The sequence below is a fragment of the Alosa alosa genome, chromosome 16 (assembly GCF_017589495.1).
Source record: "Alosa alosa isolate M-15738 ecotype Scorff River chromosome 16, AALO_Geno_1.1, whole genome shotgun sequence".
NCBI classification, from domain to species: domain Eukaryota; kingdom Metazoa; phylum Chordata; class Actinopteri; order Clupeiformes; family Clupeidae; genus Alosa; species Alosa alosa.
The window spans coordinates 31,986,956-32,002,123 of NC_063204.1; the positions used below are offsets into that span (position 1 = coordinate 31,986,956).

Here is a 15,168-nt window from a genome sequence, read left to right on the forward strand (position 1 = left end):
AGATCCTGTTTGTCTTTCTACAACCTTCCAGGTGGATAATAAATGGGCTATGATTGGGCCAAAACGAAGGGTACATTGTCGAATAGAAACATTGCAAAAAACCAAATCTCTTAAATTATAGGGGGTGACCATTGATTCTTCAAAGGCTCTACATGCCACATTTTTATTTGAATCAAACCAGACTGATATAGGGCGCAACACAAATGCTTGGGCATAAACTTTAAAGTCAGGAACAGATAAACCGCCATCCTGCCTAGAGCGTTGCATAGTGGACAGCTTAATCCTTGCACGTTTCCCATTCCAAATATATTTCCTTAGAGTGGAGTTGATATTGTCCCAAAAGTGTGCAGGGGGTGGCAAGGGTATCATTGCACTATAAAAATTAACTTGTGGTAAAACGTTCATTTTGATGACTGAAATTCGTGCATATAATGACTTGGGCAAAGATGACCAGTTTGATAGATCTGTACTGACTTCAGAAAGAATTTTTTTGAAGTTTTTACTTGCAATATCATGCAATGAAGGATATATGTCTATCCCTAAATATTTAAATGATGTTACAATGGGTGCGGCACTAGGAAGAGACACAGAGACAGGGTCAAAGTTTAGTGGTAGAAAACAAGATTTGTTCCAATTTATCTTGTAACCTGAAAGATCACTAAAATGATTAAACAATGACATAATATGAGGTACTGATGAAGCGGGGTCATTTACAAATAAAAGTATATCATCAGCATACAAAGAGATGTGATGAGATGTATTTCTTACATTAATTGGTAAAATTTGCTCTGATTGACGGACAGCCTGAGCTAGAGGTTCTAATGACAAAGCAAATAACAATGGTGAGAGTGGGCAGCCCTGACGCGTACCCCTTCCCAAAGAAAAAGAGTGTGAGCATAATTGTCCCGTTAACACAGATGCTTTTGGATTACAATATAGTACTTTTACCATGTTAATGAAGTCGCGGCCTAAGCCCATATGCTCTAGTACAGACCACAAATAGTTAATTTCCAAACGGTCAAATGCCTTAGTTGCGTCCAATGAGAACACTCCATAAGAATTATCTGATTGATCAGCTGAATAAATCATATGTAAAAGACGGCAGATGTTATCAGATGCAGAACGTGTTTTGATAAAACCAGTCTGATCTTCATGAATCAACTTAGTAATCACCGACTCCAAGCGTTGTGACAATACTTTGGCATACAATTTAATATCTGCTCCAATCAGTGAGATTGGACGATAGTTAGAACAGGAGGTTGGGTCCTGATCTTTTTTCATCAGCAGGGATATAATAGATGTGTTAATGTCCTGTCTGAAAGATCCATGTTTAATTGAATGATTTATCATGTCTAATAATAGAGGGCCAAGCCCTGTCCAGAAGGCTGAATATAATTCAATTGGAATGCCATCCAGTCCTGGCGATTTACCTTTATTCATATATTTCAGTGACTCTTTCAGTTCTTGAAGAGTAATTGGTTGACCTAAGGACTCTGACTCCTCGGTAAATAGAGTAGGTAAATTAAGAGAAGAAAGAAAAGAAGATAGAGTTGCATTGTCACATGTAGATTCAGAAGTATATAAAGTAGAATAGAAAGACTGGAAAGCGTTATTAATTTTTTGCTGATCAGTGGTGAGCTCACCAGAACATAGCCGTATCGCAGGTATATTTGCAAACTTTTCATTATTACGCAGTTGCAGGGCTAAAAGATGGCTTGGCCTGCTACCATTAAAGTAATAGTTTTGTCTGGTCCTTTGAATAAGAAACTCTGCTTTAACTTTAAGTAATTGGTTTAACTCAGATTTTTAATATTTTAATTTCAGTAGCCGTTTGGTCAGAGAATGACGCCTGATTTGTTGCCTCTAGTATCTTAAGCTGAGATTCCAGATCAGCTATTCTCTTCATTCTAGATTTTTTAAGATGTGACGCAAAAGAAATAGAAAAATTACGGATGAAGCCCTTGACTGCATCCCAGAGTATGCGGGGGTCTGCCACTGTTCCTTGATTAATACTAATAAATTCCAGTAGCCCATTTTTAAAAGACTTACAAAAATTTTCATCACGAAGTAGCGTAGAATTAAATCGCCACCGTGGAGCACGTGGAGGTTGATTGACTAATTTGAGGTTGATGACATTGCTATCATGGTCAGATAGAGACATAGGGCAAATATCTGAGCCATGACAAGATGAGGAAAGAGAACGGGAAATAAATATGAAGTCGATCCTGGAATATGATTTATGCCTTGAAGAATAGAATGTATATGCCTTGGCTGTGGCATTAAGAAAACGCCTTGAATCTATCAGAGACAGTGCAGAAATACAGCTTCTGAGTTTATCAGTGCATACTGCTTGTAAATGAGTTTCACTTTCTCCTGACCTGTCCTCATCATGAGCCATGACAGCATTCATATCTGCTCCCATCACAATCTCATAGCCTGCCATATTAAGAAGATAATTTGTGAGCATTGAGAAGAATGCAGGATCATATGTGGAAGGAGCATAAATAGATAGAAAGGCTAACTTCCTGTTTCCCACCAAAGCCTTAACATGAGTTACTCTCCCATCAGTATCATTGTCATGCTCAATGATATCTATACCTAAATTCCTTCGTAGGAGTATCATAACACCTTTAGTTTTATCAGTGGCACTAGAAGCGGAAATTACTTTGTAGAATTTGTTATTACATCTATGAACATCATCTTTTTTGAGTTGGGTTTCCTGAATCAAAGCTAAATCTATCTTTCTCCTTTTTAAAAGTTCCAGGCAACATGCACGTTTATGAGATCCATTTAAACCATTCACATTCCAACTCAAAATATTTAGGTTAGTCATAACTGTCAAATACTTGGAATGAAGCAAAAAATAAAAACAAACAATGTACATTTCTTTCATGATGCTCACCACTATCCCAACCCCCTCCCACCCCTGGGTCATAGAACATGACCCTATCCCTCAACCCAACGCAGACTGGGTATAGAACAAGCCCACGTCTGCCCTGTTCCCTTACATAAATCCGTGACATCAGCAATGGTTTGCACGCTATAGGTGCCAACACAAGCCCTTATAGTGAAAATCAAAAAACTAAACAGCTAAATAGCTAACTCGTAAGCCTATTATACAGTAGAATTAAATAAGGATTCATAAGAATGTAAACAAAACAAAATTCGCCTGTTCTCCCATTTTACTGGAGAAAGTGGTAAATAAAAGAGGAAGGAAAAAACATTAGACTATTGTCCCAAATATAGCCTAATTGAAAGTATTGGTAAGCATTACCTCCTACAACATCACAATCACAATAACCAATTAGGCTATCGTTTTTACCTAAGCCGGGGTGGATAGACGAACAGGAGCCTGCCCGTAACTTACAGTGTCCCATGAAAGGCAGCCCCGCATCATTCCTTGTCACTCTCGGCAATGGGATGGGATTCTTCCAGTGAGTCGCAAAAAGCACTGGCCTCCTCTGGCGTTTGGAAAAATTCCGTTGCCCCTCCTTTCAAAGTCACCTTGAGAATTGCCGGATACTGGAGGAAGGGTTGGCACCCCTTTCTCCTAAGCTCCTTCTTCACTGTGGTGAATGCAGCTCGCTTCTTCGCAGTAGCAGGCGAGTAGTCAGGGAAAATACTGAGGGTCGTCTCATCATCCTCCATCTGTATGGCCCCTTGGTCCCTGGCTGCTCGGAGAATCATGTCTCGATCGGTGTAGCGGAGAAGTTTGAAGATGAATACTCGTGGTCTGTCGGGTTTCTTAATCGGTTTTAGAGCTGCCTTTAGGAGGGTTTGAATAAATGCGATGGGCTCTTTCAATTTCAATGTTTTTGTCCTTCAAAGAGGGCAGCCAGACTGGCAGCGCCCGCTTGAGAAAGCCCACCGGATCGTCTTTTTCCAAGCCTTCGGGTAGACCAATTAAACGAAGATTGTTGCGTCGGCTACGGTCCTACAGCTCAACAAGTTGTTGCTCAACAGTATCAAGACGTTTGTCATGACTTTGCAGAATTTTTTTCTGGTTTCTTTGCTCACCAGACAGCGCATCGATTTTCGAGCACACGGTCTTCATGGGCGTGGATAATTCACTTCTCATCGTAGCCATTTCGGATTTAAGAATACACTCCAGTCTTTCCATAGCGTCCTCCATACCAAAGCTAGCACTTGCTGGCTTAGCCCGATTGTCCGCTGTCTTTGTTTTCCTCTTTTGGGAGGTAGAAGACGGAGTTAAAGTCAACTGCCTGCGCGCCAGTGACATTTAGAAACGTTAACAGGCGAAATACAAAAGGTGTTTTCTGATATAAGCGAATAAATACTGAAAATAGGGCTTGATGTCAGGATCCCCTTCAACACGCGTGCAGCTCCATCAACGCGTCACGTGATCTCTCTCTGCTATTCATTGTATTAAAGATTCCAGTTTTCCTCAAACTCGCCCTGCCTCGACTTGCCCTGCGCCTCGTCCCAGCTCTCTACAGCCGACTGTTACACCTAGCACAAACACCTCCCAATGTAAGATGCTCCAAGTTTGTAGGTTCAAGCTCTGGCTAGTGCAGGGCTTAACTAGTCAGTCAACACAATGCAGGTTACAGAACTCCCTTCCACTGCCTGCATGTTGCCATGCATGCATGATGCCTATTTGTGCACACCGTAAAACTTCAAATAATAGCCCGGGCTTTTATTTTCCCAAATTAGTATTTGAGGCAAGCGTCTATATGAAACAGGCCTTTAATTCCCTTCACACAACTTTTCCTCTGCAAAGACAGAAAATATTATTTAATTAATTATTTCAAACACAATGAAGGTCTACCCATATGACTAGGCTAGCCGATGATCAGCTTCAATTACAGATCATCATTAATTTAGTGTTGAGATGTTGTTCATTGTTCATTGAGTGAGAAGATCTAAATAGCAGGGATACCCAGGACGTAATTTACAAAGAGATCGTACCACACTAAAAGCTAATATTGCCACTAGCAACCTATATCTGTCCTCTGTCAAATACAGTTGCATTTTCAGCCCTGACCAAAACTGTTCAGGAATTATTTATTCAAAAGTGGGGGTGTGTAATGTTTCATTCTCCCTCCTTTTCGGATAGAAATGAAACAGCATGAGAGAGAATGAAACATATAGTTTCTCCCGTATATGGCAATGTGTTTTGACAACAGTCAGCTTACAATTCATAGCCCACTTCTTTCTCTTTGTCGCCGTGGTGGTACGCGTTTGGAAAAAAGAATAATGTTTGTGAACCCTTTCGTTTCCCATTATGTTGCCAGCATAAAAACAAGTATAGGCTTACCATCGGCCTATCGTTGTCATAAACTACTTGTCTAACGCGCAAATTTGAAACAACAACAACAACAAATGGGATGAATTGAACGATGTCAGAGTCGGACATAGCATAGGCATAGTTCATATAGAAAAAAATGTAAACAATTTGGAACCCTAGCTTTCACCAATGCAGTCTTTATTAATGCCATCTAATCATAACATTAGCGTGCACAATCTGCACCACAGAACTGGCTTAAACAGGCGATATAGCGGGTGTAGGAGATTAAATGCAAACAAAACTAAAAAACAGACTATTTGAGACCTGCCTTATTTATCCAAAAAGAGACAGGCGTCTATTTGGGACTCGGCTTTTATTTTAAGTTTTACGGTACCTACCAAGCCCAATACACCAAACAATGTTTGGGGCCTTAGTCGAGTTATTGTAATGCAATAATAGTGCAACACCAGGTGCCTTTTCAGTATTAGACCAGCATCTTTCAATCAAATTTAAGTGGTTTTATGATTTAATATTAAACATCAATGTCAATACTTTATTTATTTTAATTATATTTTTAGACCACCCCTTTTGTACCTAACTAGTTTACCAACGTCAGATTTTACATAGGCCTATGTGTAGAAGTAGAAGCTTACCTGAGGATCTGAAAACATCTGCTGAATACTATTAATGGGTCCAACTGGAACACCGGTTCCATCAAACCTCCTCAACCACTCATCTGTGGTCTCTTCCAAGAACCTGCAGTGAGGCAAGATCAAATAAGTTTAATATAAAACAGCTGAAGCCCTGCAAAAGTAACTACTGTAACAATTTAAATCATTACAAAAGACCACTAAGCTGTCCCTCCAGGAACTTGTGATGTTGTGATCGCAACAATTAACACAATTCAACCAATCTCCGCAAATTCTGGGTGACCTTGCAATTTTGTCCAAACACCGCAACTTATCCGTAAATTTGACCAATCATCGTAGTTTCCCCTACCACAACAGTCCCTCGCACAGAATATTGAATCAGATGCTCCCACATAGAGCTTTCAAAACTTGTCCCGTGCAGCACTCTTTTGCATCACGACCCACAGGAGTGCCGACCTCTACCTTTAAGTGACAGGCAGGCCCGGGGTGGGTAATCGGGAGAATCGGGATAATTCCCGGTGGGCCGTTTCACTTTTGGGCCGGTCAAGGAAAAACATATGACATTTGTCACGTTAGTCTATATTCTAGTTGGCTACTCACGTTCCGCAATCTATGGCTGACACCACAGCCTCTGCATGGGGGTGTAGGCCTACCATGTGAGGGAGTTCTCCCCTCCCCAAAAGAGTTGGTGGGTCCATATAGCCCGTTTTTTCCAAAAAGTTTTCTCAGATAGACCTACTGATAGCCGGGCCGGCCCTACCGTAGCGATAAGCGCCAGGGAGGATGGATGGTATAAAGAGGCCAGGAGGGACTGAAAAGGCCAGGTAATACAAGAAAGGAAAGGCATTGGAGGAGGATGTTGCCAAATGTGCCAAGCTTCCAGATTGTTTTAAAGACAAACACTGGCAACTGGTAAGAGAGATAGCAATAATTAGCAACGGAATTATTGGGTAATATTGGACGTTAGCATTGTCAACCTATTCACAAGCAACTTAAATTAATTAAATGAATTAAAATATTAGCCTTTTTGTATCATAATCAACATTGCGATTCATAGACTTTGCGAATATTATGCAAATATTGATAACAAAACCCAAGCTTGATCTGCGTGGCTATGCAGTACAAATTGTAGCCTCTGAGCAGTAGATCAGTCAGTCCCTGATGATAATGAGCCCAAAATTAACGATGAGGAGGCCATGAGGGACAAGTAGAGAGGATAAAAGAGTAAACAATATGAATTAAAATTATTTAATGTAAGAAAGATCAGTATATGACAGCAGTAATCTACATGATCAATCTATATGCCTTGTTTGCTCAGAAGTGAGTGTACAGTAGTAAAGGAGTAGCCTACATCACCAAACACCAATATGATAGCCTACCCATGCTGAAAAACATGTCGCCTAAACATTAGTTCAATATGCCTCTTTGTGGAAGAGTGGAATACATTTCAAATGCTTTATTTCTTTCTGTTTTTGTTAACTTATCAACCTATCCTTGTGGAATAGTGGAATATTTTTGTTATTTTTGTTACCTTCTCAGTTTAAGTAAATTATTATATAACCTTTACACATTTGTTGAACCATGGTACTAATAAAAACTACAGGATAGTATGAACTGAACTGTTGCTTAATTTATTAATTTATCCAATTTCCACCACCATGGACAAAAGTGGGCTGGTCTTAGGCCTGAAACTCCCGGGAGGAAAAGTGGCCCCACTCCGGCCCTGGTGACAGGCACTCAATTAGACCTACACACCACCAATACAATGGAATGGCATTAAAGAGAAGTGTAGCCTAATAGTTTTAAAATCAATTTGAAATATTGAAATTACTAAATACTTAGTTGACTATTAGTAAATATGCAGGTCACAGAATATGAATTATTAAAAAGATATGAACTCCAAAACATATGAATGTATTGCAACATATGACATGATGCCATCTTTTTAGGGGGTGGCTGTCTTTTTTGGACAGTTCTACATAATGTTATATTGCTTTGTGAATTACCCCAGCCAAAGCATTTCTGAATTTAGCTACAAATAAAACCTTTTTGTAATCCTTTACTTTTCTTATTATTTTTAATGAGAATTTCAAGTTGGCCTTTGTTGACCTCAATTTAAAAAAAATAGGAACTATTTGCAATTTTCACTTCCTCCCGCAATTTCTTTGCAACAAACATCTAAAAACTTTCATCGCAATTTTAAAAAAAAGTGTTTTGAAAAGCTTTTTAACCCTACAGTATGAACCCTAGACTATTTTAAGGGCATTCTCACTATCTTTAGTTAGAAACATTTATTCTGGTCATTGTAAGTGCCATTCCCACATTCTATAGCCTCCAGCCATGCGTGAGGTGACGCTCTGGTTAGAGGAGTCTGAGAACATGCTCCAAGATGCGCTGAGCATTGTGGACTGGGATGTGTTCAGATCTGAAGAGAACATTGATGAGTTTACAGAAGCAGTAGGGTTAATAGGGAAGCTTGTGGATGACACTGTTCTTACAGCCATCATGAAGACATACCCTAACCAAAAGCCATGGATAAACCACTCCATCCGTGAAGCTCTGAATGAACGAATTGCTGCTTATAACTCAGGACTTCTATCTGGAAACATGGAGGAATATAAAGCTGCCGCATACAATCTACAGAGAATGGTGAAAGAAGCCAAGAGACGGTGTGGGGAAAAGATCCGGTCCCAGTTTGAACAGTCAGATTCCAGGTGTATGTGGCAAGGGCTATACAAATCACCAACTTCCACCATTGTGAACACTGACCCCTCACTGGCAGATAAGCTCAACATATTCTACGCGCGCTTTGACCAAAATGCGGAGGACATCACACAGGCGCATGTTGAATGCGCGTCAGTCCTGCCAGGCCCAGTGGAGACTGCATTCATGACGCTCTCAGAGCATGACGTGCGGAGAGCACTTACAGTGGGCAGTGCTTCGACTTGGCCAGCTTCACTCGCGGTCCGCGCGCGGGATCACGCGGTATCACGCAACTTTAATTTGTATTTTTCCAGTGACGCTGCAATGAAGCTGCAACAACAAGTGAGCAGGGTGTCTCGTAAAAAGAAATGGAGCCTGGAAAACCCTACAGAGACTTTACTACAGATTTTAGCAGACTGGTTTAGAAATCATTTAATAGCCAGAAATATGCCTGCCCTGCCCTAATAAAGAAATATTTGGTTAACTGCGAGTGAATCCCGTTTGCAGCCGTAGAAGAAACGCGAGGACAAATTAAGCATTCTGGTTTTTCTCCGAAAGTGCAACGATGATAGACAGACATCATTTGACAAAATATAGAGCATATTAACCTCCGTTGCTCAGCCAAATGCCTTCCTGTTACGTCCTGTTATCACGGAGTTACAGGCGATAAAATATTTTTGATGGTCACAAGTTTACTTCATTAGCGTTTATTTTTTTGATTATTAAAGAGTTTTTTTTATTTAAAGGCTTGACTTGTGCTTATTCAGAAGAGCATTTAGTGCTCTCCCCAATCCCAGACGTTCACATTGCATGTTTGTTTGTAATGGATGCAACGCTGAGATACGCTTTTGCCATAGGCACCCGATACCGTGGGTGCTCCGTCGCCTCGGCACCCACTGAAAACATCGAAAGCACCCACGTGTGCCAGCTTACAGTCCCGCTAAATTTACATTCATTTAAAATCAAACATCGCAGTTTATGTTAAATTCAGCATCTCTCATAATGTGATTGGATATGCTGTCAATTCCCTACTCCATATACTAACCACCAATGAGAGCGTCTCTCGTATGAAAATTCCTGACACTTCCCACCTGAAGAATTAACGCAAGGCTTTGTCTGGTCTTCAGCCCCGAATGTTTAAAATGTATATAGCCCTGAATATCATTTTAAAAGTAGTCTGACAAAGCTTATTGTTTTGTGACACAGCTAAACACTGGTACCTCATAGAACGTCTATAACATAGCCTAGGTGGTGGCAACTCACAAAAGTAAAGCAGATAGAAAGAAATCTAGCCTACAACACGCAGACAGCTTCATGTGCAGGGGAGAGAGCGTGTGCGCACTGTGCTTTATGATTGTTGGCTTCTGATGGTATCTTGCTAATTCACTCCTTGTCTGAGCGACTAGGAGTCTAGGCTGGGGGGCAGGGGGGCCATCAGACATTTGTTCCCAAGGGTCTATGAATTGTTAATCCGGCCCTGCCCCCAACGAACGCAACTTTCCACCTCTGAGACAGTTTAAAAGAAGTCTAGACTCACTAAGACCTACTTACTGTAGGCTGCGCAAACCACAGGCCTTTTTTTTGGCCAAGGCCTTCTGTTGAAAGATTTTATATAAATCCTGCATTAACAGTAATCCTCCTACCCCCTGCTATACCACAGATGTGGATAGTGTGGCATGCTCACGCTTTATGTCTCCTTCTTGCAAACTAGGCCTATAGCCCAACCATTTACGTCTTCAAAAAATAACAACTTGCCAGATATGCCTTCATATCTTTGGGCTTCATTCAGCATTTTGTTCTTCTACTGGAAATGACTCTTCTACATTTGCTGCCTGCTGCATCCTTTCTGTTTGTATTGTTTAGAAAATGTTTGACGTCTTGAGTTAATGCATTAAACATTGTTTGCTGGTAACCAGCCACAAATAGCCTACAGATGATTCTTCGCGGCGTATATGCACATTCTCTATTCTCTCCAAAATGTGCCCGTTCTATAGGCTGGCCAAGTGCGTAATTCTGCGGCATAAAGCAGATGTATTTGTTTATTGTACAGAAAAATAAAAATAACCTGTCAAGCAGTCAATTGACTACATTGCAGTTAATAAGAAGGGCAAATTACGAAACCAAAACGTGGGTCATAGTTGTCTAAGCCTCTGCTGTGAGGCCAAACCCATGAACAAAGACGCATTGATATATGCAATAGTTTTTTTTTTGGCGAAACAAGCTCACAGCCGAACGAGTCATAGCACTGAAGGGAGAGGCAACTGGCATGTGATCTCCACACGGGCCAATGGATGTACAAGTTTTCTCCTGTGCCTACGATATTTAATCCAGTGTTTTGTCAAGTTGCAAAATGCTATTCGTTTTTACGAATTTTTATGATAGTATGAAGTACTTTTTGTATAGGGTACTATCTTAATTGCTTTATACTCAATACTTGACCAATGGCTATTGCATCTGTCTATTGAAAGTGAGAGTGTGGCATGTGTTCTACTGTGTAGGCTTCATAAAATAAAATAAACAGATTGCTAATGTCCTACAAGCTGATCTGGGGTGCGTTTCCCGTACAACTACGGAGGTTAGCTTTTTACTAACAGGATGCATCGTTCAACTAACCAACATGTAAGTTACGACTGTTTCCCAAAACTGTCATACTTACATAGTACTGTAAGTTTGGACCATGATAGTTTCCAAACTTCAGTAGTCTGGTGGTTAATGACGTTTAGTAGCGCGTGAACGGGCACCTGCACATACTTCTGTGGCACACTGCGTTAAGGCCGGCAGATGACAGCCGCCGTTGCACAGCAGTTACCAGTCCCCTGTCCAAGAGTTCGAATCAGGGTTAAGATTTTGACAACAATATTGACATCGTTGTTTACCTAAGTTTATCTTTTGTGCAGATCATATTATCAAAATCAGAATCAGCCTTCTTGGCTTGGTTTTATGTGAACTAACAAGTACCCCCACCATGAAAATCAAAGGCTACATATTCTCAGCTGACTCGTCAAAAAGTGCGCACCACCTTATTATTATCTGCAGGTGTGTGACTTTTACTTACGTGCACATGGCTGCAAATTGACTTTTAATTACAAGGATACAAGGATACAAGGAAGTTTGTCACATGCATATAGTTACTGGAAGTAAGAAATGCAGTGAAATTATGTTTATGTATTTTCTGCCTTGGGCATTTTAAATATGGATGTATGGTGGTTAGAAGTGTAAATATCAATTAGAAACCTAAATATATTTATAATTATTAATTTGCAAACAAATAACTGGCGTCAGTGACGTCTTTGACATGAAGATCCCTGGAACTATGCTTCTACTAGCATTCTACCACAGGTCGAGAGGTGTAGTTGTAACTACACAACTTTACGATAGTGGTTGCGAATGTTCGTTGCTACTATGGTTTTGGGAAACACTAACGTAGTGTAACAATGCATTGGACTATGTAAGTTCCAAATATGAATGTAATTCTGCAGCATAAAGCAGATGTATTTGTTTATTGTACAGAAAAATAAAAATGACATGTCAAGCAGTCAATTGACTACATTGCAGTCAAGAAGTATAGGGCAAATTAATTTACGAAACCAAAACGTGGGTCATAGTTGTCTAAGCCTCTATAGCGTAGCCTGTTAAAAACGTCGCAGAAGCCTACCCAAGGCTACAGATTAATTCTGAACAGTTATTTCTCTACTGGCTCAATTATCACACCACTGTTTTGATTTGCGTAGTTGCCTTAACCCAACACTGACAATAATGTAGACGGCAAATTTCGATTTCCGTTACCACCGTGTAGTCAAGCCTTAAGCCATACCCAAGTAGCCTAAATCGAGGTAAATCAAGCTTTTTCAGAAGGGGCGGCAGGCAGAGCGATGTACAGTGGCAGAGCGACACACAGTGGCTGAAAGTGGTACTAAAGCTTTACGCAGCTTCACGCCTCGTAATGCGCGACTGAAGTGGCCATTTGAAAGCGATGCCCACTGTATGTTTCATTAGGCTACTAGGCTATTTGTTTTGCCTTACTTATGATTCATTTAGGCTAGGCCTTTTTATTCAGGGGCCGTATTCACAAAGAATTTTAAGGCTAAAAGTAGCTCCTAACTGGCGAATTTAGGAGCAACTCCTAAAAATAATGGGCGTGCCACTCCTAACTTTAGGACTACTAATTTTTTTCACAAAAATAATAAAATAAAAAAAAATAAAAAGTAATTCACGAAGCATTTTAGACCTAAAAGTAGCACCTAAGTCTGGGACAGCTTAAAAGAAGTCGAGAGGACTCTTAACTCACTAAGACCTATTCATAAACAGCTTTTTGTGGCATTTTACGTTGCAATGTTTTGAAATGCGTAGCCTATGCAGCAACAGGAGCTTCCAATCCCGAGGGAACAATTTTGCATTCATAAAAGGGATGCAATAACGCCACCAACAACAACCAAAACTACTCATTGTCAATATGTAAATTAAATGTAACGTTTTATTGTGAATCAAATTAAAATGTTCTCCTCTTTGCAAACGTAGCCTAGGCATATGGTGACAAATTAATTTAATAATGTTGCAAAAGTACTGCATCAATCCATAGGCATATGTTTCTTTACGCAACTAGGCTATTTGTTTTGCCTTACTCTTTATTCATTTAGTCTAGGCCTTTTTATTCAGTTATTAATCATCTTCCGTCCTTCGCACTACTTGTGTAGCGCACGCATTCTCCGACCTGTCACCTGTCACTTATCATTGGAAGGGAGGTGTTTGGAATCATTCCCGTGTTGCAATCGTCAGCCAATCAAGGTGGTCACTTCAGTCAAGCTCGTGCATGAGTAATGACGTCATCCATAGCAACGAAGACTCACTCCTAGTTTAGGAGTTGTCATTTTTCTTTACCAAGAGTAGGTCTGAAAGGCTTTGTGAATAACTTTTAAGAGAAAATACCAAGCTAAAATCTTTTAGTGCGATTTAGGAGTAGCCTACTCCTAGTGGTAACAGGGCTCTACACTAACATTTTCTTTCAGGAGCACTTGTGCGCCCAAGTTAAAAAATTTAGGAGCACAGACAAAAATTTGGGCGCACAGTCAGTTCTGTACTTAACTTACACATAATCTAACATACTGCAGCTAACAGTTAAACATGCCAGTGCACCAATTATGTAATATTAAGAATGACTGACAACATTTAGGCTACAGGAAACAGGATTTTAAAGATCAGTGCCTACTTTATTTTCAGTCTGTTCTATTTTCCTACATTTTGTTAATGTAAAATAATACATTGCCATATTTGCATTTAGCCTGTATATCAAGTATCCTGCCAAATGTAGGCTAATTTATTTATTTGTGAATCCATCTATAGCTAAACCAAATATGCCCATGGTGACCTATTTGACTGCATACTGCCTAATACTACTACTAAAACAGTCCATTTTCTCTTCCACAAAACCCAACATAGGCTAATCAAGGATATATGTTTTATCTGCATTGATAGGAGCAGTAGGCAAACGTTAGGCCTACTTTCGTTTTGCACTTCAACTTGTATTCGGTGTAAACAAACAAGCATGCGTGGAAGCCTGGAGTTGTCAGTAGCGTTCTACCTTTGAATAAAATGGGAGTATTACGGGAGGCTACTTTTGTGCCGGTTCGCTACAGCTATATTTTGCATATTGCAGCCAATACGTCAGCTGGGCTAAAAGGCATGTTAGGTTACCTTTCTTTCTCTCACTGCATTCTCAGAATCTCATCCTGTTCCTCCTATATCCAATGAATACGGTGGATAGAACAACTAATTTCTTCAATCTTTGCATCTTGGCTGGCTAGTCTAACTTTCCGCTTTTTCTGCGCGCTCTTGGATTTGATAGAAGCGACTACTAGCGAGTCACAACGCGAAACTGCTAACGTTGATGGGAGGTGTAGTTTTTATGCTGCATTCGCGACGTGATTCTTTGGTTTGCACCAGTAATGTTTCTCGATGTTGCGGTGTATTTTGAAGACAAACATTGACATGGTTAGAAGTCATTCGCACCAGTGCGCCTAAATATTTTTTTGCACTCACACGGCATCGAAATGGGCGCACTGTAGAGCCCTGGGTAAGATAAAAGCTTTTGTGAATAGCCTACGACCCCAGTTATTCATCATCTTCCATCCTTGTGTAGCACACGCATTCTGATACCTGTCACTCATCATCGGAAGAGAGGTGTTTGGAATCACGCCCGTGTTACAATCATCAGCCAATCAAGGTGGTCACGCTTGCCCATTTACACAAATAAATGGTCGAATATTACTGATGATCATTGTTATTTAAAGGAATTATCCGGAGTAAAATGCACTTTAGATCAGTTTACGGATGATTGGGAGTACACATGTTGAGTTGACATCAAAATCATGTCATTCGGATGTGTTTTGAGAAAGTTCGATTTTACCGTTTTTAGTCAAAACTCGTTAGCGTGGAAGTGAGAAGGGCATATTATTTCGCCGCTACAAAACGCTATTTTTATACCTCTTCTACAGTTCCAAACAACATTACACTTAAGTGGTAGTGAGTAGAGGGTCCCTAAAGCCAAACCGAAGTATCCTGAGGTCTTTA

At 40.3% G+C, this 15,168-nt stretch overlaps 1 protein-coding gene across 1 annotated transcript in view; it reads right to left on the bottom strand.

Annotated features, from left to right (window-relative positions):
- sugct (succinyl-CoA:glutarate-CoA transferase) overlaps positions 1–15,168 on the bottom strand; it is a 192,306-nt gene that overhangs the window by 47,410 nt on the left and 129,728 nt on the right. Inside the window, exon 12 of the mRNA XM_048266346.1 lies at positions 5,902–6,004. Coding sequence (XP_048122303.1) covers positions 5,902–6,004 — 103 coding nt within the window. The remainder of the gene's footprint in view (positions 1–5,901; positions 6,005–15,168) is intronic.